The following is a 23,735-nucleotide window of genomic DNA, read 5'->3' as shown; positions in this document are numbered from 1 at the left end:
CAGGATCCTCCACTATAAATTATCTTTGTATTTGTAAGTTTGTTTTTTTTTTTTTTCTTTTTTTAGTGTTTGCTCCTCTTTTTGGTGCTGTCAAAGGGGAGATGATTGTTTGTAACTTTGTTTCTATGGAATGCATGTTTTTTTTTCTTTCATACTGCATCTTCTTTTATTTCTTTTCTCCATGTTCTTATGTTTAAATTAAACTTAAAAAAAATGTCTTTAACACTTACCTACAACAAATATTATTTGACATCATCAACAAAGAGGGAGAATTGTTGGAACAATGCCCCAAGTTTTAAGATTTTGATGATGATAAATAATGTCATTTGAATTGTCTATTCATTGAATATTATTTTATTTGCTATTGTCCGTGAGTACTAACATTTCAGGAAGATCAAAAGCTACTCAGGACGACAGGAAGACTCAAGAATGGGTAGATTAGGAGTATGAGTCTGCAATGTATTTTGTTGTTTATTTTTTTTTTTTCTCGAGTCTGGCCACAAAATGCAAAAAAGTCTGAGCAACCATGCACAGACACAGGGGGAGAGTATTTTTAAATTAAAAATTTAGAGTTTTTCTTTCTCTATAGATTGTACTGTACGATGTTATTTTGTACCGTACGATCAGATCTTTGTATGACGATTTCGTGAATAGATCATATTGTACGAATGTATTCGTACTATACGATATGTTCAAAGCCAAAACCCTAGCAGTTGTATTAACTTAAGTAAGTTATTTTCCACCGCTCGTACTGTACGAACATCTTTATACTGTAAGATTTATTTTAAATACTTACTTAATTTTAATCCGTGACTAGTGCAAGAAATTCGGGCTTAATTATAATTTGAACATCGTACTGTACGAACCAATTCGTACCATACGATGAATAGAGACAAATTATAATCGTCCCGAAGATCATCCCGGACGATCTCTTCGATTTTGTCTCATCGTACGGTACGATGTCAATCGTACCTTACGATGAACAGAGACGATGTTTGATCATCCCGACTATCGTCCTGTATGAACAGAATTGTTATGGATCGTACCATACAATTTATAATCGTACTGTACGAATATTTTTGAACTGTTTGTACCACTTCGTACCAGGACGAAGTTTGTTTATACATATCGTACTATACGATTAGAAGCCGTAATGTACAATAGGAACGGCTACTTTTGAAATCTTAAGGATTTTGGAGCCCGTTTTGAGGTGAAAAACTTATCATATTTTGAGGGTGTGAATTAGAGAGGAGAACGTGGTTAGAGAGGGATTCCGAGTGAGAGAGCTCTTGAGAAGTTCTTTAAGGTTTGAGAGAGGAAGGAGAAGGTGAGCGTTGTGAGGGAGAAGAGGTGTGAGGGAGATCACACGGTTGCTCCAAACTTGCTGCATCTTGCTCCTCCTGTGGCCCTAGAAGAATTTATGGGAGGATCTCTAAGGGGAAAGGCTCTTTTACATCCGTGACCTCGAGGTACTCTGCCTTCTCCAGGAGGGAGAAAAACGAGAAGGTTCTCTGCCATCGCCAGGAGGGTGAAAACAGAGTTTGACACTCTGCCACGCCGGGTTGGTGAAAGGGAGTATTGTAAGGGCTTCTCCGCCTTGCCAAGGGGGGCAAAAGGAGAGCTATTGCTTGTAGTGAAATACTCGGAGCGGAGGACTCCGGGGAGTGGACGTAGGTCATGGTTTGACTGAACCACTATAAAAATATCGGTGTGCTTTTTCTTTATTGTCTTTTATTACTGCGTGCATTTTTTTTTCAATATTTGCTTGCGAAAATTTGTGAAAAAAAATTGTTTAAATTTTCATGTTAAAATTTTAAAACATCAAAAATATTAGAACTCTTGCTTAGGTTTTAACTATTGTCAAAAAGTTTTCACAATTCACCCCCCTCTTGTCCATCTAGTAATTTCAAGGACGTATATACTTCATCCTAGATGATCAAGACTTAGAAAAATTTTTCTTCAGTTCCTGTTCGTTCCATTGCTCTTAAGAGGAGATAACTGACCTGATCGTCCTGTATGAAATAGGTTCGTCCCGTGCGATCAATACAAATTTTGTAAAGATCTCATTAAGTGCGTGTGTGTGTTTTTATTCACTCAATTACAATCACTCCCTCTCAATTCAAATAACAATTAAAGGCTTCAATTTATAAAGGATTGCATGCTGAATTTGATTTGAAGTCTTCGTAGTTTGGAGTTCGATTTTCCTGAAATTTTAGTACACACAAGAGCAAAAATAAATCTTCCAAAAAGTGTTAGGAGATAACTACACATAAAATAATAATATTTAGAATCATCAAAACTATACAAGTTGCAAGAATGTAAAACATGCAAATAGCAACTCTCTTAACATACACGATCTCTAGATAGTCTAGGATGATCAATTCAAATTTGTACAGATCATCCAATGTGATATTGGGGATCATCATGGATGAATAGAAGAAATATTATGATATTTCACATCGGAAGATCAATTATCGTCCTATGTACCTCTCGGGTCATTCAGCACTATCTTCACTAATCGTTCTGGATGATCGGATTGAACAAACTAATCATAATTAGTCCTCTAATTACATGATTAATTTAGGCATGATTGTCATAGATCGTCTAGTACAATGTACATCATTCTAGAAGATTAGGACAAAATATAAAAATCAAAACCTTGCCTAAATTATGATTGAGGGCTATTTTTCATTAGCATAACTGATCATCCTGGATGATCTAAATCGTCCAATACAATTAGTTAGAAGAGCTGATCATACAGTACGATTTGTTTAAAAATTGAACTTCTAGTTTTGACTAAATCTCACTCCCCAAGTATGTGTGTGTGTGTGTGCATGGTCATCAAGCAAACATACATCCTTAGAGGACTTAACTAAAAAAATAAAAAAATAAAAATCAATAAATATTACAAATATTGTTACAACATAACCTATTCTACCAAATCTTAAGCATTGAATATTCGTTTGATGGTGCATGGTATTCCTAAAAAGTTAGTACACACACAAACATAAATATATTACAAATACAAGTAGACAACAAGATGTGAGCCACAATATTTATTATCATAAAAAATATAAACTTGTGAGCTCGAGTTGCAATAGTGAAGTGGACATCAAGTTAACTTCTTTGGCTCACATCCACTTTGCACTTATAAGCAAGTATACTCATTCACTGCTTATTATATGGGCACCAATCCTATAATGTGCACTAACTGAGCAAGCACTAGTTCATTCACACCGCCTCCGCAGGGCCTTTCCATATCACCATCGCAGATCAGTGAGGATGAACTATTTTAACTTCTTTTTCTTTATAAGTCCATCCACTAGACCTCAAAAGTGGCAATACTCCTCTATATTGTGGCCGAGGTCTTTGTGGAAGGTGCAATACCTTGAGGTATCGTGGGTGTTGATAGTGGCAAGTGCTCTCTCTGAGAGCCTCTGGCGAGCTACTGAGTTAGAGAATCCCTCGAGCATGTTATTAGCTCACACTTGCTCTGGAAGGCTACTTAGGGCATCTTGAACTGTCTTTGTTAGTATTTCCTCCATTTCCTATTGGTCATGGTGAGTGGTAAATTTGGTGTTGTCCATATTCACATAAGGTTCTTACTAAACTCGCTCACCAAGCTAAGTATATCTTTTTGTCCATGCCATCAATCCACACTCACCACACAAAATAATACTCTTCAACCTTACCACTAGACACAATATGATGACACTCCAATTATTAAAAATCAAACAAGATTACCATCAAATATGCTGGCGGGACCGCGGGAGTGCGCATGTGCAAGCAGATGAGGGCGTGGGTGCGGCGTGCAGGGCAAGTACCGAGTGCATGGGTGCGGCCGTGCGGGACTGCACATTGTGCGCAAGTGAGGAGGACGCCTTGGAAGGACCACATGAGGTCGGAGAGGGTGCTGCAGTTGTGCATGCTGGTGCACACTGTGCATGGTGCGTTATGCCTGTGCTTGCAAGATTAGCGGATTCACGACTGAGAGCGCGACATGACTTGCGTTGCGGGGCAAGTTGGCGACTGGAAACAGGACTCAAGTGAATTCCGGATAAAATTTGAATTTCCAAGTTAACTCGATTCCGATTCAATTTTTAAAATGAGAGTCAAAAATGAAATTCAAAACCCACCTATTTGTTAAAGATCTACCCTAAATCCAAATTTTTGGAGCTAGATTTGGGTCTGATCGGGTCCCAAAATCTAACTAGCTTCCACGCGAATTTGGAGCGTTGCCTGTGTCCTGTCGGGAATAAGGATATCTCATTCGGAAAACTGCTCAGGTCAGTTCGCGGGGCATAGGAAGGTGCGTTGTATCGCCGGAGCTTACAAGCATGGCGGATCCTGAGGAACAAATTCTTCTTCTCGAGCGTTCTTCTAGGTTAACTAGAGGAAAGAGGTATGCATCTCTTAAAACCTCTTCTCTGACTTTACAGACGGCGAATGGTGAGGTGTAATTTGCGAACACGCAGCGAGGCGTTAAGAGGACATATGGATTGATTAATTGGATGCGTGCACTAGAGTTAATAAAGCATCTCAGATGTTGCATGTTGAATCGACTTCCGTTGGTGGCTTACATAAATTTGACTCGCTTGATAGAGATCCAGGGAATCTGGCTGATGCAGCTACGCTCATTTGTTGTGACACACGAATGCACAGGCTTGAGTGCCTAAATGAAGCTACTTAGTGGGGCTGCTAGGGATTATTATTGAGTAATCTAATTATGCTTCATCTCCCAAATCTGTCAGGGTACAAGGTCGGAGCATTATGCAAAATAATGAAGAAGAATCTTTAGTAGAATTGTCTTGTAGTAGGGAAGAGATGTGGAAATAATTTACTCAGTTGTTTAAGGCGCGAACCCTAATTATGGGTAACGATTGCCTCTATTAGCTTTATTGTAGCTCACCTCGTCTTGTGAAGGGGAATTTGTTTTTTGTTTTTAAATTTCTGTTCAAATGGCAATTCACACACACACACACAATATTATGTTGTGCTTGAATGACAAAAAATCCTATATTAAATGCACTTGAATATTTCTTTAATTCATATTGGGTTTTGTTGCATTTAAGCATCTTAGTATTGTTATTAGATATAGATCATGAATGAAACTCAAGATTGCTTGGCTATGAGTGGCAGACTAGCATTTTTGCCCTGACATCCTAAACATAAGTCATTAAACAATGTATTTTATATAATTTGCATTTGGTTAGGATAATCACCTAAACATGGATCATTTTTTTTTTCTTGCAAACACAAAGCAGGTGATATGTTGATTAATTTTATCCGTGCTGCTGTAATTTTTGACATGGTTGCATGCTTATGCCATTTTTTGTGAACCTTTGAAGGTGGGGAGGATGCGCATGTCTATGTACTCTTCCGGTCATAGGCGCTCAAAATGTTTATGTACTATTTTAATCTTTGCTAGGAATCATAGCAAGGTTTAAAATTGTGTAAATAAGCCTCGAGGCGGTTTTCGTCTGTGAGGCGAGGCGTAAGCAGAATTGCGTAAATGATAATTTAAGGATTTTAGCACGTAAATAATAGCAAGATTCTATCATACAATAAAAACATCTAAATGACAAGTGGAATTAGTGGAAATTAAGAAATCAGATGCAATAAAAGCATGTTCCAAAGTACAAAACCACAAAATTATAGTCTATCAGAGCTCCCAAAGTACAATTAAGAATGAACATATAAAATTCAATCATATCCCATCACTAAATTGGTCTTCAAGGGAATATTCTTCTGCAATTGTATATATGAATGTCATATCTTCATCATCTTTAATATGACTCACTTTTTTTTTCCCTGTTCAATAAGAATGATCATTAATTCATTATTATGTTAATTGCTCACTTGATATAAATATAATGCAATAGCATATAAGAAGTTGTGAAATACATTTACTTGATTGTTGTGCTGCAGACCTAGTGAATGTGTGTGGTGTGGTACTAGTTGATGTGCCCACTTGATCTGCTGCGCCTCTCAAGACATCCACACTTAGATCCTCTAGCTGTAAGTTTGATAATGGCAAATCTGTCTCATCATCTATGAACCACTCATTATCAGATGACATATCATCACACACCAACGGGTCCTCATCATCCTTCAACCCTTATCTTTTAACCTCTTGTTGTGCATAATATATACAAGAGAGTTCATTCTGAGTGTTGATAGCCGATTTCTTCTCTTTGTTTGCACTTAACTATATGTACTCCAGTTTCGCTCACACCCAAAAGAAGAACAAGTGAGGCCCAAAACTCTTACAACAAAACTCTGTAACTCAGGGGTGGAATCACCAAATTGGATCCACCATTCAACTGTTTTCAAAAAGAAAAATGATAATCATAACTTAATAAAGTGTCTTGCATTTACCAAAATAACTATACCTGGAGACCGTTTGACAATCGTTGATTTTGCTGCATGCAGACAAAAAAAATCCTCTTTATTCTGAAATAGAACAAGTTGTAAATCTGCAAGCTCCCTATTTGTCTGCTCTGGTATTTGTCGTTCCATGCAATGATACTGACTAAGCTTCACCTCTGTGTTTGAAGATTTCCTCTCTGAATATTGAAATTGAGGATTGAGATAATATGCCGCTGCATGTAGATGACGATGTAACTGTACCTCCCACCGAGCATCAATGATATCGCAAATCTCTCTATAACTTGCCTCCTCTTCTCTCAAGTTGTGTGCAATCAACTCCTTGGCCTCATTCATAGCATTATAAATAAAATCCATAGCTGGTTTCTTCTCGGCATCCACTAAACGTAGAACCTACACTAAGGGTCTTGTGCTCAATATGGCATATGTCACAGTAGCCCAAAATTTATCATTTAGAATTATTTTTCTTATTTCCTTCCAGTCACTTTTCTTCCCCCACGCAGAGTTAAGCCATTCTGTTGATGTAAACATTGCTTCCAGAGGTTATCTCACATCCAACAGGCTCTGCAGTGTCAAATAAGATGTGACAAACCTGTAGATTTGCAGTGCACAAATATAAGAACATACATTAGGAATTGATAATGATTTGCAGTGCACAAATGTAAGAACATACCTAGTAGTTGCAGGGCGAATGATTTCCTTCTTTGAAAACTTTCTCATCAAGGCTAAGACCCTAGAGGTTGTATCACCACTTTCTCACAAAAATTGCATTTTAAATACACATACGTCTTCTCGCCGCCTCCTATGTCAACTTGCACACTATATTTTCAAGAAGGGTCACGCCGCAATGACGTATTTGCCTTTTCCTTGCCTCTAACCATGTTTCATAATGCAAAAATTCAAAAACAAACAAAAAAATTCAAGAAATAAAAAATCCTAGATTTTTTTTTTTCACTTGAAAAATCTAACCCTAAACTAAACAAAAATACCTAAAATCGATTGTGGACTTCTCCTAGAGGGGGGCCAGACACTTCAAGTTTACCGGTGAGAGGCGACGTCGGCGGGAGAGTTGGCGGGAAGGGAGGCCGAGCTGCGGGAGGCGGTCACGTTCGTGAACAGAGGCCGCGGGAGATGTTTTTTTCGGGTTTAGCTGGAACCGAACAGGAGGAAGGGAAAAAAAGGCTTCGTTTTAAGTAGGTGGGACCGGATTGATAAGGCGTACGCCTCACCTCTAATTGCGCAATTGCGCCTTAGAGGCGCGCCTCTGCTAAGAGGAAAATTGCGCAAGCCTCGAAGCCTTGAGGCGTGCCTCTTATTGCGCAATTTTAAACAGAGAATCATAGGAGCACTATCTTAAAACATGTTTATGTTGAAGGAAATAATTATTTGTTGTAACTAGAGAATTGCTTGAGCTTAATAAAATGTTGTTTTGTTGTTTATTTCTTCATGTTAGTATGATCGAAGTGGCATACATGTAATCCATTTTTTTATGCAATGAGGATAGAAGTACCACTTTGAAACTTCCATCAGAATTTTTTCTCATATTTGAACTCGAAGTTAACTGCATATTTTTTACTCGTATCAGAGGGTCAACTATTAACTTCTTTCATTTCACTTTTTTTTGCCAGGATGACTAAATTACTAGATGAAGAGATAGAAGAGGATGAACGTTTTTGGAATCAAGATGCTCTTAAAGATGTATCGTTATGCAGTACTGTTGAATCAAGTTTATACTTCAATTTGATGAATCTCTCATTGATTTATCTTAATAATAGTCATTTGAATAGTTCATTAAATAAGGTTCATTTGAGGTTCTCTATGCAAATTTGACTTAATAAATGTTAATTGATATTTTATTTTTTAATTCTTCACTAATGAAATTGAAACCTGTGATTCTAGTTGATGCCTTTGTGTTCATCATTCATCTTGCTTATTATTCACTAAAGTTGTATGCTAGTTTGAGACGTTGAGTTAGTGATCACTGGAAATTATCTATTGTTATCTGCTTGCTATGAAGAATCTGTATTACTTAATGCTCACTTACTGTGATTTTTCTCTATAGGAAGAGAATGATGACAATTACAAAGAAGAGCAAGAAGTGCCTGATGAATTTGATAGTGATTTTGAGGAGGATGTGAGTATCCATGCCCATCAAATGCACTAAACTTATTTTCCTTGTGAGTTCCATTTTGCTAGTTAAATATATTTCCTATTATATATTTTACTAATTTCGTTATGAGCATTCATTTTTCTTACAACAGGAACCTGAGCAAGAAGATGAAGCTGAAAATCCTGCTGAAGATAGGTTCTCCCTTATTATGTGAAAATATGCCTGAATTGTTATTTTTGAGGTGGGTTTCTTTTACATGTCCTAACATACAAGTCTTTCCCTAGGCTTCCAGTTAAAAAGAGGTTGATATTCCCTGGAAAGCAAGTTGCCAAAAAGAAAAATAAGAAGAAGGTTCTTTCAAAGCTTGAGTACAGTTCTAAAATTGGGAACTTTCAAGAATCACATAAGCCTACACATGCTGAAAGTCAAGATGCTACAGATGAATTAGAGGGTGAAAGGACGGTGAGGAAGTCGACTAGAACTTCGGTCATTGTGAGGCAAGCAGAAAGAGATGCAATTCGTGCTGCATTGCAAGCAACAATGAAGGTTTGTATTCCATGCCGTGCTTGAAATCTTCATCAAACACTTATTTAAGAAAGATTATGGGTGTTTTCTAAGAGCTGCATTTCTAAGTTCTTGATGGTTGTTGCTTAGTTTCATTGATTGGCCTAATGATGTAATCTAACATATGATACTATCGTGATCTAGCTTATTTTTTCTTTTCCTCGCGAAACAAAATTTCTATTGATGTTTCTTGAAGCATGATGTATGCCATAGTGAGAGCACTCTTTATGATATAACCACGACAAGAAGCTAGCATTTATGAACATTGTAATAATTTGATAATTACTTTAAAATTTTGACTCAACATTATACCTTTTTGATGAATGCTTTAAATAATATTGTAATGTTGCTATTATGATCAACTAAATAGTATTATTGTTGGGATCATAAAAATTCGCACTTGAGTAATTTCAACTCAATGCACATATCTTACAACAATTCAAGATGATTGAACCAATGTTTAATTATCTCAAAAAATCAAAAATAGAAGTCAAATGAGATAAAAACACCATAAAAACATTGCCAGATAGTTCAACAACTAAAGGAAAATCATTTATTACCAGCGGATTTTCCAGCAAAAAATTGTTCAGTTTCCGGTTGATTTGGAAGTTTTCCAGCAAATTTCCGGCGGAATTTTTTGCGACGGTAAAACACGTGTCAAGAAAATTTCTCGGCACAAAAAATTATCCGAACAAATTTTCCAGCGGACTTTCTCCGTCAGAATAATTTAAAAAACATTAATAAAAATCCTACCCAGTTGATTGCCCCGTTGCCCCCCTGCCCAGGTGCTGCCCACCTACCCGACTGCCAGCCCCACTGCCCTGCTGCTCGGTTGACTCCCTTGCTGCTTGGCTCTGCCCAACCTATGTTGCACTGATACGCCTATTTATGAGGCATGCTGTATCAGACACGTGTCCGATACGGATACGCCTCCGATACGGCACAGATACGTGTCGGATACGGCTTTGCCATGTCCAATTAAAATATTATTTAAATTTAATCGGACACGCATATCTGATACGCGTGTCCTATTAAAAAAAAAAAAATAAACCCGCAATTTGCCCTATTCATTTCAGCTATTCGCTCGATATCCCTATTCATTTATGCGGCTTAAACATTTCGACGAGCTAGGTTTTTCATTTCTGCACAGGTGTTCGTCTTCTTCGTTATAGTCGAAGGAGTAGCTCGATGACGCAAGCATAGAAGCGGACAGGATCATCCTTCATCAACAAAGAGGCTCGAAGACGCGAGCATTAAAGCCGATAGAATCCTTCGTCGACGGAGCGACTCGACAACACGAACAGTGAAAGCGACGTGAGCATTGAAGGTTCGTTTTCTTCGTTCTTTGTTTTCTTAATCGTAGGCTCGGTACCGGAACTTGGTACCGCTCGGTACTCAGTAACGCTTAGTACTTGGTACTACTCGGTATTGCTCGGTGCCGCTCAGTACTGCTCGGTACTGCTCGGTACTCGTACTGCTCAGTACCGCTCGGTACCGAGCGATACTAGAACTTGGTACTGCTCGGTACATAGGGGTACCGAATGGTACCAAGTAGTATCGAGAAGGTCGAACCCCGCCAAGGGGCAGCGCCCCCTTGGACCCTCGGCATAGGCGCAACATATCTACACTTTTAATTAAAAATTTACATGTTTCAAATTCATGTGGATTAATTTGTATCGATCATTCGTAGGATAATGAGCTATAGTGGTGTAGGAATTGGGTCTAATGATGGTCCATCAAAGACCAATATTGAAGATAATAAACCTCTGTAGCGTTATGTGACAAAAATAGGTAAAACATCAGAAGGGGGTTGCAATATTGCATTCAAATGCAATTTTTATAATGCTGCATACAAAGGATCATATTATAGAGTGAAAGCTCGTTTGTTGAAGATTAGTGGTCATGGAATTAAAGTATGTCTGAATATAAGCTCATCACAAATGGCTGAATTACAAAAATAATCAGTGAAGCTAAGCAAAGGAGTAAAAAAGAGCTTTCAAAATATATTCTACTTCCAAGCACTTATGCTTCATATCCTTTATCATCTTCTTCAATTAGAAGTGATGACAGTACTGTTAATAAGGGGCCTTTTCAGATGGAGGGATTTGAACCAAAAAGAAGAAAACATGTTGTAGATAGTGCTTTGGAGAAAGCATTAATTTACAAATGAGAGAACAACTAGATGGGAAAATAGCTAGAATGTTTTACTCAACTGACTTCCTTTTAACCTAGCAAGGAATCCACATTACAAGAATGCCTTTACCTATGCATGCAATAATAATCTTGTAGGATACGTGCCACTAGGATATAATGTCATTAGAACGAAGTTGTTGCAAAGAGAGAGGGATAATATTGAGAAGTTGCTCGAGCCTACTAGAGGAGTTTGGAAGGAAAAAAATGAGTTACTTTGGTTTGTGATGGGTGGACAGATCCACAAAGAAGACAACTTATCAACTTCATGGCTGTAACAGAGAGCTATCTTATGTTTATCAAAGCTGTAAACTGTGAAGGACAGTACAAGGATAAGTTTTTCATTTCTAATTTAATCAAAGAAGTTATCATGATGGTGGTGCCTTCAAACATCATCCAGGTCATTATTGATAATGCATCTTTTTGTAGAGCTGCTGGTCTAGTTGTAGAGAAAGCCTATCCTCATATTTTTTAGACACCATGTATTGTGCATACGCTTAATCTTGCCTTGAAGAACATTTGTGCAGCTAAGAATACCTAGGCAAACAAAATCACCTACAATGAATGTTATTGCATCACAATGATTGTTGGAGATGTAGTTGTAATTAGGAATTTTATTATAAATCAATTCATGAGACTCTATGTTCAATGATTTCTCTAATTTGAAGATGCTTGCAGTTGCTGAAACTCGGTTTGCCTCAGTTATAGTGATGTTGAGAAGATTCAAAAAAATAAAAAATACTCTTCAAGTTATGGTGATCAGTGACAAATGATCCTATTATAGGGAAGATTATGTTGGAAATACTTGATATGTAAATGAGAAGCTTTTAGATGATTTATGGTGGGATGAGATTGAATACATCATAAATTTCACATATCCAATTTATGAAATGTTGAGAGCAGCTGATACGGATAAGTCTTGTTTACATCTCATTTATGAAATATGGGATTCAATGCTTGCCAAAATAAAAGAAATTATATATATACATGAGAGGAAGACAATTCATGAAGACTCAAGCTTCTGAGATGTTATTTATGCTATTCTAGAAGAAAGGTGGAGCAAAAGTAATACACCTTTATATTACTTGGCTCACTCACTAAATCCCAGGTAAATTTTAACATTTTTCATTATTAATTCATAATTTGTTGTTTAGTAATTTCAACATTTTTTCATTATTTCATTTTAATATTTTTTGAAGATATTCAATTAAAGAATGGCTTTAAGAGGATCCTCAAAGAGTTTCTCCATAGAAAGATTTAGAAATTTCAAATATGAAGAAGACATGTTTGAAGCATTTTTTTTTCAAATGAGAGAAGAAGTGTTAATATTTAGTTTGTTAAATTTTTTGGTTATTTAGAGGACTTTGGTGACCAAGAGTCATTGCGTGATAGGTGGAGAATTAATCCAAAAATGTGGTGGATTATACATAGAGCTTCAACACCTCTACTTCAAACAATCACCATAAAATTATTTGGCCAAGTTTCATCCTCATCTTGTTGTGAAAGATTTTGGAGCACATACTCGTTTATCCAATCAATGAAGAGAAATAAAATTACTCCACAACGCGCTAAAGATTTAGTTTATGTGCATACAAACCTTCGGCTTTTCTCAAGGAAAACTCTAACTTATATGGAAGGAGACAACAGGATGTGGGATGTTGCTGGAGATAGATGTGAATCTCTTGAGGATATGAGAATATTAGAAATTGCTAATCTTTCACTTGATGAGTCTGAATTGGAAGCTATGATATTTATTGAACATGATATAGAAATTCAAAGACAAACCACTGAAAGAAGCTAATCCTATCATTCATTCTATTGAATAGTTGAAATTTCATGTGCTGGACAATTTATATTTTTGTTTTTGTTGTTGTACTAGACATTTAAATATTTAATGCTTACTTTTATTTTGATATTATAAGATACAATGCTACAAATGATGTTGCTTTCAATTTTCTTTGTCATTTTAGATATTACGCTTTGATTATTTTCTTAATTTTTATGTATGATTTATATATTATAATGCCGTATTCGCGCCGTATCCGTATCTTGTATTTTTAAGAATTGACGTGTCCCGTATTCGTATCATGTCATATCCGTGTCGCCGTATTTGTATCATTGCAACATAGGCCTACCTGCCCGCACTGCCCGATTGCATGCCCTGCTGCCCGCCCGCGCACGTGACCGCCGTGGGATCCGAACTCAAGTTCCTCCCTCCTGCGCGTGACAACCATTATGCTGCAATGTAAAATGCGTTAAATTTTCTATTGCATTATACTTAAACTATATAAATACATAATTATAATAATTCAAAATTTATTATAATAAATTATAATATTTTGAATTAATTAAAATAAAATATAAAATTTAATAATGAATTAAAATAAGTTATTAAATTAATAATTAATTAAAATAAATTATTTAATTACTAATTAATTAAAATAAATTATAAAATTGAAAATTAATTAAAATAAAACATTAAAATGATTTGCTTAAAATCCGCCATAAAACCCGATGAAAATATTTCATTTGATCCGTTAGAAATACATCCGAAATTCTGACGGAAAAAATTCCGCTGGAAAAATCTGTCGGTAATGGCGATTTTCCTTTAGTGAACTCATCGAGATAAATCCATCAACACTTTGTCGCGTGATTAGGGTACAATTATTACGTCCTCTGACCGGACGTAGAGCTACGTTCGGCCGCCAATAATATGTCGCCACGTGCTCTTGCTCTTTACCACGCGGCCCGACGACTTGACCCGGTCCGGAACCCGGGAATGCTATGTTCGCGTATTGCTAGGTAAAAATTCGGTACAACTTGATATTGCTCGGTATTGCTAGGTATTGCTTGGCAATAATGAGAAATACCGCTCTATGAAGACCAATACCGAGTTGTACCGAGTTTTTTAGAAAAACTCGGTACAACTCGGTACAAATCGGTATTTCTCGGTATTTGCTCGGTATTTGCTCGGTATTGCTCGGTATTGATTATTGCCGAGCAAAATCGACAAATACCTAGCAATACCGAGCAATACCTAGCTAAAATCGAGAAATACCGAGCAATCTTGGGTCCGTTCCGGGTCAGGTTGTCGGGGCACACGGTAAATAGTGAGAACGCGTGGTGCGATTTTTCCGGCGGCCAAACGTAGAGCTATGTCCTGTGACCGGACCAAATAAAAGTTCGTGATTAGGAGCCCGAATGGAGCCATATGATTTGAACCAAGTTGGATAGGCATGAACCAAGTTGGATAGGCCTTCTTCATGCATGTTATGTGAACATATATAAAGAAGAGGGATGCTGCCCATCAGGTTGCCTAGGGCTTTTGGAATTGGACCCATGGGTCGTTATTGTTAAGAGTAACTTGCTAAGCTATCCGATTGCGCACCGTCTCACTCAATGCTGTGTAGGTTGCATAGGGCTTTCTATCTCATTGAAAATCTACATCCTGACCATGCTTGGGTTGTAGTCTTCATTGTATCCAAACCTTCACTACAACATTGCTTGTGCCACATTCGTCCCCTTAAAGACCCATGTCATCAACCCACTTACACACCAATTGTTCGTCATTTCCAAACCTACACCGTAATGCTACTTTGGTCACAACTATCTACCTATGGATCTATGTCATAATCTTACTTTAGCTGCAACTATCACCTTTTAAGACCTATGCTACTACCTTGCTTGCATTGTAGAAATATATCTTTTGAACTCCATCTTAACTTTATTTGCATCATAACTATCTCCTTTATGACTTGCGTTGCAACCATTTCTTCTGTGCTTACATTGCTACCTTGCTTTGTAGCTGCAATGCCTCTAGTGTAGTGCCACAAGTTTTCTTGTGCTACAATCTCTCTCATGATCTATATCACAACTTTTCTTGTGCCATAGTTGTTGTTGCCTCCAGACCCATGCTGCAACTTCACTAACATCATAACTATCTCCTCCACAGCCTGGATCACAAACTTGCTTGTGCCTCAATCAACTCTTTTTAGACTTATATCACAACCTCCCTTGTGTGGCCGCATCTCCTTCAAGACCAACACAACAACCATGCTTGTGTTAGTCTTTCTGCTTAAAAAAATGTGCCTAAATCTTGCTTACAATGCATCCGTCACTTTTAAGACATACATTGCATCCCTGTTTGCACTATAGTTGTTATTGCATTTAGACCTATGCCATGAATTTAATTGCGTGCAATCGTTTTACTCAATACATATGTCATAATTTTTGTCATAATTTTGCCAACGCAATAAAAGCCGTTGACTCAAGGCTTGAGCCGAAATCTTACTTTCATTGCATTCGTCTCTTTCATTGCTCTTGCTACAACCTTGGTTTCATCGTGTAGTCATCTCAATGAATGTGACAATCCTGTGCCACAATTGTCTTCCTCAACTTCTACACAACAAATCCACTTTTTCCATAATCCTTGCCTCATCAAGTGCTACGCCACAATCTTGCTTGTGCGGCCGTCTTTTTTTTTTATCATTATGTCATAATTTCTCGTGTTGTAGTCACTAACACCTCTACATTTATGTTGCAACTTCATCGGCGATGCAGTTGTTTCTTTCGAGGCCTATGTTGCAACTCCGCTTATTTTATAGTAGGTTTTGTACCAAGATCTGTGACGTAACTTCACTTGTGCCGCAAACATCTCTTTGAATTCATTATAATTGGCATGTTATGCTTTTAATATGCAATTGAATTAATCTATTATTTAATTTAAATTTCTTTTTTAATGTAATTGTTATTCTCTTACTTTGATGGTTTCCTCTTTGCAGCCAATAAAGAGGAAAAAGGAGGGCGACGAAAAGCGAATGACTCAAGAAGAAATGCTGCTAGAGGCTGCCCAAACAGGTATTTGTTACTAATACGAAGGGAGATTATTATTTGAAGTTCTAAATAATGAATAAATAATAAATTTTCTAGAGATTATGAACTTGAGAAATTTGGAGCGTGTTTTGGCAAGGGAAGAAGAAGTGAAGAAAAGGGCTGTTGTTAATAAAGCAGAATGTGAGGGTCCTCAGATAAGATTTACTTCAAGAAATGGTATTATATTCTTTCAATTTGTTTTTCTTTCAGAATTGGCCGAAGTTTGTACTAAATGTTTGACACGGCACTACTTCCTTTGTAGCCATATTTGCTCTTTTTGGCTACTTGCAGTTCTTGTATTACTTATTAGAGTTTGGGAATTTTAAACTTTTTAGTAGGGTTTAATTTTAATTTTGTCTTGTAAAATGAACATTCAGGCAAATCGTTATTAGACTTCATGAAGGGTTCATCATTTAAATCAGAACTTCATACAGCTTCAGCTCCCTGTAAGTGTATGCTATCCCTTTCTGTGACATAACTTTAATGCATGTGTAGAGATGTAGAGACATTTTCCTCTTACTCTTTTGTTCTCATCTTGTCTTTCCTATCTAACATACTTTGAATAGTTGAGATAAGACTAATGATAATGATGATTTAATAATACTTTGTTTTGCACAAGTTCTCAATGTGCCTCATATCTGTACCGCATCTAGAGATGTTCCAGTCTATGTTGGCAACATTTGATGTACTCTTGTCTATGTAGATTCAAATATATCATATTAAGATGCATAAGGAACTCTGCCTTATTAAGACGTATACTTGATTCAAATATGTGCTTGTGTTAGTTCCCATGTTTCTTATATTTGTTTACTAATGAAATGACATTTTCAGCAGATTCTGGGAAATCTCTTTGCGTTGTTACTGGATTGCCCGCCAAGTATGTTCTTCTTGACTTAGAATGCATAATAATTACGCATATCCTTTGATTCCATCTTATAAGAACCTATTTGTTGGAAACAACTCCTGCTCTTTTCAGTTATAGGTGCATTTGTTTGACGGTCCCTTATTATGTCTCATGAATAAGTTTTTTCTACAGTATATGGTTTTAGGTGACCTGATATCCAGCCTTGAGGCTATGGTAATGAAATGGTATATGACTTAATGCACCGATGTATGTGTTTGGTGACCTGATATCCAAGAGGCTATGGTAATGATGACACTGATACTCCAAATTCACATTTTTAGCCTATTTTGTGTGTGCGTCCTTGTGAGTGTGTTTATGCATGCATGAATGAATAAAGCTGAGACCTTAATGCCCAGTTTTGAGCTATGTCTATAGAAGATTCATTGTTTAGCAAGATTATGTACAAGATAAGAAGGGAGCAAAAAAAAAAAAAAAGTGCAAAGAAAGGGATACCATTCTGGAATCTTAGTTTATGACATGTCAAGGAATTAATCTCTTTTTATTGGATGCTTTTGCATTGCAAAGTTACATTTTAGTTAAACCCAACAAATACCGAATAGAAGTAGTATTAATCCAAAAGTTGAGAAAATTCGGCTAGTTTTTTAAAAGGAGCATTATCAAAATTTAATTTAGTAGGAGGGTAATTAAATTTTTTTAGCAAAAGAGCAAACACGGAAAATTATTTTACGTATTGTGAATACGGACAATATTTTTACCTATTCAATTATTTTATATGATTTTTAACTTTTTTAATCTGATTTTTAATATATAATTTTTGAAATTGTTATAAGATATAATACCTATATATTTATATGTTGCGGGCTAGAATATACATGACTGTAGAGTCATAATTTTATGTTTCAGCATTGAACGAATATTCGGCACACAAATAGAGAACATAAGATTTTTTGCGTGAAAACCCTGAAAAGGGGAAAATTCACGGGGTCATGCCCTGTTGAAATAATTCCATTAGTTTTTGAGCATATTACAAATGACTGAATCGTCTTTGAAGGGGATCAGATTGCAATAAGCAACCATTTGGTTGAAATCTAGTTACAAACGGAGGTCAAACACTGCTTCAGCGATGTTTGGTCGGGCGGAAGTTCGATGTTAGTTGGTGGTTCGGCGGAAGTCCGGTGTCAGACGATGGTCCGGCGAAAGTCCAGATGTCAGTTGGTGGTGCGACGGAAGTCTAGACATCTGTTGGTGGTCCCGTGGAAGTCCCGTGTCAGGAGGTGGTCCAGTGGAAGTCCGTGCGTTAGTTGGTGGTCCGGCGGAAGTCTAGCGTTAGGCGGTGGTCTGGCAGAAGTCTGGGCATTAGGCGGTGGTCCGGTGGAAGTTCGGCGTTAGGCGGTGGTTCGACAGAAGTTCAGTGCAGTTGTTCAACAGAAGTCCGGGCGTAAGTTTGTGGTATGACCAAAGTCCGGTGTTAGGCGGTGGTCCGACGGAAGTTCGGCGGAAGTCCGAGCGGTGGTCGAGAGGGAGCTAAATGGCAAGAGCGAACTCTGATATCTCTTTTTGCTTCTTTGCTTGGTGTCCTCTTCCATGAGAAATGAGAGGTCTATTTATAAATTTCCTAGAGTAGTATGGCTAGTAAATAGGAAGAAGATCAAGGGTAAGTTGAGAGTGGTTTGCATGGACGGCCGATGTTGATTCCCTTGATGGTGCACAGTTCACTCGACATTTGAACATATTAGTGATTTCAAAATTCAGTGATCTTTGGCGTTGGATTCGTCTCGTCGAACCGCTCGATTCGATTATAAGCATGTCACGTTTGGAAACCATTTGATAATCCAAATTGTGGTTTGAACCGTCCAACAATGCTTTGGGTCACTAATTCGGAACCATTTGGGCTATGATTGAGTCAGATTTGGTATCGTTGGATTCATATTTGTGAGACTTTCAGTTTGATTGTAAGTTTGTTGAAATCAGAGTTTGGATGGTCCCAATCTTAATTTCGGAAGTTTCCAACTTGATTTTTCCTTGAGATTCATGTCCGATCATGGTAATTTTTTGATGATATATCAATTTTCCATCTATTTTCGGATGTCGAAGTTCCAGATGTCCGAAGATACGCACTATAGCTCATGGAAAATTTTTGACGTGATTTGAAATTCTAAAATAATCCAATCTTGGGTGTACAGGTCCCGAATAGCCAGAACTTCACCAAAAATTTCCCATTATACCAATTGTTTGATTATTCTAATTCGGATAAAAGATCAATAATTTCATAATCGAAACCACGATAATAATTGATATATCTCATTTGATCGAACATGCCTTCCTCCTCCAGGATACCTGACAGTTTACGAGACAAGTGTATGAGCGGGGCTATGATTTCCACCTCCTATGGAGCTGATCAGTATTTCAAACATGCCTTCCTCCTCCAGGATACCTGACAGTTTACGAGACAAGTGTATGAGCGGGGCTATGATTTCCACCTCCTATGGAGCTGATCAGTATTTCAGCAATGTTTGGAGTTAGTCTTTCCTAATTTTCGTGTAGAGCCATGTTAGTGGTGGTGGGACTAATTGCCTTCTTTAGAAATCGAGGGGTTGTTCTGACACTTGAATGCCTTTCATGGATGGGCTGTTTTACTTGTGATGCGCAGGGATGTATAACATTCAGATCCAAATGGTTGGACATTTGTACCAGAGATCCGTCGAAGAGTTGGACCAGTGCATTTTTTTGTGAGAAATGACCAAGGTCATATAGAGAAATGGGAGAAGATGAAGGATCTGTCCGTCCCTTTATACGTTGGAGAAGAAGAAATAATGAAGATTCTCAACATTCCTAGCGTTAAACATCTTCTATATGAGGTTCTCTACTTGAACAAATATATAGAAAAATTTCTATTTAAGGTTGGGTTGTCCATTCAAACTGGGAGGTCTAACGCAATAATCTGAAGAAGTCAACCAGAGTTTAAGAGCCACCTGCCCCAACTTCAAAGGTTGCTCCTAAGTGACAGGAGAAGGGCGATGATCCTTAGATTATATCAAAGAGGAAGAAATTGGAGGAGACTTTAATGAGCACCAGTAAAGTTCCCCCCAACTCCTCTCCTGCCATGTTGCATATTCCAGAGGATGTATTGAACCACCTGTGCGTCGGTTATCACAAAACCAACAAATAGATTGACTCCACATTGACCTGGTAGATATATAAGCGAGATCAACCAGCTTTTGAAGGATCAACAAATCTCTGGAGAGAAGATAGTGGCCCTTGAAGCTGAAAATAAGGGATTTCAAAATTTTGTAGCCGAGAAAGAAGCTGCTATTTCTAGGGCCGAATCTGGACCAGGATCTCTGAGAGTCATCGAAGAATTTAAGAAGTCCATAGCCTTCAATACTATTATCCAGGATCGCATTCAGGAGGCTTACGATCACATATATGATGAGGAAGTGAAGGCTTTTGAGTAGCAGTGCATTGGTGAAGGCTTCATTCGAGGCTTTTTGAAGGGAATTCACCTGGTACAGCATAAGACCGGATTTGAGGTTGAAGGTTTAAGACCTAGTCAGGCTTCTGATGACTCCCCTTCTGATTCATATGAAGTTGATATTGAAAGCGAGCTGAGTAAGATATTTTCTAGTGATGATGAAAATGTAGGTTGTGTATTGTTTATTTTTCATTTGTTGTATCACTTTATCTTCTTAGTGATTATTATATGTGTTAGATGTTTATGTTGATATGTGTGATACTTTTATGATATAAAAAAGAGTTGTTGATGGTTTCTATTTTATTTCAAGTTGGATGATGAAAAATATTTCGATGATTTCACTCAACCTAAGTGAATTTGATTGATGTCTATCTAAGGCGTTTGACCTATCCAAAGTTGTTAAGCAGAGCATTGTTTGATGCTTATTAGCCTATGTGGAAAAGGTCGGATTGAATTCCCCTGGGATTGATCATCCAATGATTAAGATGCAATAAATATTTCATATTTCTCGAATCAAAGATTTCAAGATTTAATTGACACCCACCTAGGATATTCGGGGTCTCATGCATCTTAATGCTCATTTCATCCCACCCTGACACCCATACACAGCGGTGAAAGTAACTTCAGCTTTCATCAAAGAGGTGGTTAGATTACATGGAGTACTAGAGGCGATAATTTTAGATAAAGATAATGTGTTCCTCAGCTATTTTTGGAGGGAGTTTTTTAGATTGTAGGGGATAGTTCTGAAGAGGAGCACCACTTACCACCCACAGACAAATGACCAAACAAAAGTGGTCAATAGGAGCTTGGAGACCTACCTTAGATGCTTTGTGTCGGAGTCACCCAGTCTTTAGGTCAAGTGGCTATCATGGGCTGAGTACTGGTACAACACCTCTTATAATTCTGCTTCTCAGATGACCTCATTCAAGGTATTGTATTGAAGAGATCTACCTCACTTGGTGCATTTTGAGAGTAGGAGTACTCCAGTTTCTTCAATTAAAGAGTACTTGGAGGAGAGGGACAAAGTGTTTAAAGAGTTAAAGAGGCATCTGCTGAGAATACAACAGATTATGAAGAAACAAGCTGATGGACATCGGAAGGATGTCCAGTATGACATGGGGGAAAGGGTGTTCGTGAAGCTCCAATCATACAGGTAGAAGATAGTCGCCAATAGGAGGAATAGGAAGCTTGCCCCAAAGTACTTTGGACCTTATGAGGTATTGGAGAAAATTGGAGCGGCAGCATCTGCCTGAAATTACCACCATCGGCGATTATACATCCGATTTTTTCATGTATCCCAATTGAGAAGGGCATTGGAGAGTATACAACAAGCCCGATTTTGGGGTTATGATTAAGCCTCTTAATAAGTTTCTTATGTTGTTTACTCAGTTACTTAGTATTTGATTTATTATTATTCAATATCAGGGGTGTTTTTGATTAGAAGTGTAATTAATTATGACAGGGTTCAATAAATTATAGATTGAGTTTTAGGAGTATTTTATTTTAAAATGTTTTAGTTTAGGTTTGTTTAGAGGGTGATTAATTGTTTAATTAGACTTAGTTCAGTTTTATGTTCAAGTTTGTCTTTTAATGATTATGTATATTAATTATGATTTGATTTAGAATTAAGTATTTTAATGCATTTTAACTTGGATTATTTCTGATTTTATTGATTGATTATTAATAAATTATGACATTCTAATCTTAGGAAAATGTGTCACTAAGTTTTTTATATTTAATGTCTCTATCCTAGAGGGAGCATGCACCATAAGTCTAAGTTTTCTAATACTCAGTCCATGATTTTTGTCTTTGAGTGCTACTAATGTTATAGGGGAAGAAATAGAGTTTATTTCTAACCCTTTATACATGTGTTGACCCCTACACATAAAACCATGCGAAAAGAGGCGAAAACGATGATTTAGGCAATGCGTGCATTGACAAAATGCATCACTTAAGGGGTCAAATGACCTCTGAATGCCAAACAGATGATATAGTTGCGATTAGGACACTGAATTCTGCTGGGTTGAGGCCCCTCGCCATTGAATCGGACAAGATAGGTCAAAAGGGACGACTGACACCTGAAATTAAGGCGCGAGGTTGATCAAACGATGTTGGATCGACAAACAGACTTCGCCGTTGCGTCCGGAACATTGTCAACCTTTGAAAACTACATTTTGTTTATTCAATTTGAAGCATCCATATTGGTGGCACGGATATCGTTGCAATAACACGAATTTCGAGGAAAAATTGGCCTCGTCGTTTTCCAAATGATGTTCGTTTGCGAAACGGATTTCTCCATTGCGATCGGAATAACGTAAATACTTAAGAACTATATTTTCTATGTTTAATTTGGATCATCTAGATTGGTGGCATGAATTTTGAGACAGTCGACATGCAAAATGAGACAAAATGTGCAGAAGAAGAGAAAATTGCGCAAATCGAGATGATTTTTGAATTGATTGACACGCTATTATCAGTTTAGATTAATAATAATAATACTAGTAATGAGTTATTACTAATATTATTATTAATCTAGTAGAAAATAAAAAGTCAAACCAGAGAGTAAATCATAATTTAATGCGGGCTGATGTTTCCTCGGGGCAAATTATTGGGTCAGGTGACCGAAGCCATCTCTCCGTTCGGTCGCCAATAAAAATGCGCCATCTGTTAGGATTTTTTTTAATTTAATATTAACGCTTTATGTCTTTTCAGAGTTAGCGACCCGACCCGATAACGCTTTTCATTTGAATTTCGGCAAATAAAGAATGGAAACGCCGCGCGACATCTTCACTGTTACTCCAGCTCCAGCTCTGGTAAGCGCTCTCGGATTCCTCCATTTCCTTCGGTTCTGCATTAGCTTATTCCTGCCGGAGGTAGACGACGAACCTGTAGAAGATCATAAATCAGGAAGAGGTATGGTTGCGCCTAACTTGCGCTTTACTTGCGCTTTCGTTGCGTTTAAGTTATATGTTAAATTTTAGGGTTTAGGATTTGGTTATAATTTTTTCATTATTTGTTTAATGTAATGTTCAAATGTTTATTTTCTGATTTTTCACGCTTCTTCTCTTCGTAAATGAATGAAGCAAATGATACGAAAGGTTTACGCTATCTTGTAACTTTTTTGGTTTAGTAATAGTTGTATAACTAGCATATATGTTCAATGAGGTAATAATTTTTTTTTTTTTCGGAATTTGAAACTTCTTTCTTGAAGCTAAATAATTACGAAATGTATGGTTGCGCTATGGTTGCGCTATGGTTGCGCTAAGGTTGCGCTA

General features: G+C 37.3%; 1 protein-coding gene across 9 annotated transcripts in view; it reads left to right on the top strand.

Annotated features, from left to right (window-relative positions):
- Positions 1-4,168: 4,168 nt before the first annotated feature.
- LOC110102317 (SWR1 complex subunit 2) overlaps positions 4,169-23,735 on the top strand; it is a 64,397-nt gene continuing 44,830 nt past the window's right edge. For 2 of the 9 annotated variants that reach the window (XM_020830610.2, XM_020830609.2), the window contains exons 1-9: positions 4,170-4,402; positions 8,016-8,085; positions 8,450-8,521; positions 8,649-8,707; positions 8,782-9,043; positions 16,033-16,108; positions 16,181-16,300; positions 16,501-16,569; positions 16,955-17,000. In XM_020830610.2, the coding sequence (XP_020686269.1) occupies positions 4,338-4,402; positions 8,016-8,085; positions 8,450-8,521; positions 8,649-8,707; positions 8,782-9,043; positions 16,033-16,108; positions 16,181-16,300; positions 16,501-16,569; positions 16,955-17,000 (839 nt within the window). In that variant the 5' untranslated portion in view covers positions 4,170-4,337. Of the gene's footprint in view, positions 4,403-8,015; positions 8,086-8,449; positions 8,565-8,648; positions 8,708-8,781; positions 9,044-16,032; positions 16,109-16,180; positions 16,301-16,500; positions 16,570-16,954; positions 17,001-23,735 lie in introns of those variants that run through there. The other 7 variants (XR_003701202.1, XR_003701203.1, XM_020830613.2 and 4 more) reach the window with 7 other exon arrangements.

Source organism: Dendrobium catenatum, unplaced genomic scaffold (assembly GCF_001605985.2).
Source record: "Dendrobium catenatum unplaced genomic scaffold, ASM160598v2 fragScaff_scaffold_716, whole genome shotgun sequence".
In the NCBI taxonomy this organism is placed as follows: Eukaryota; Viridiplantae; Streptophyta; class Magnoliopsida; order Asparagales; family Orchidaceae; genus Dendrobium; species Dendrobium catenatum.
The sequence above is the reverse complement of the archived record's forward strand: the minus strand, read 5'-3'. Positions and strand labels throughout refer to the sequence as shown.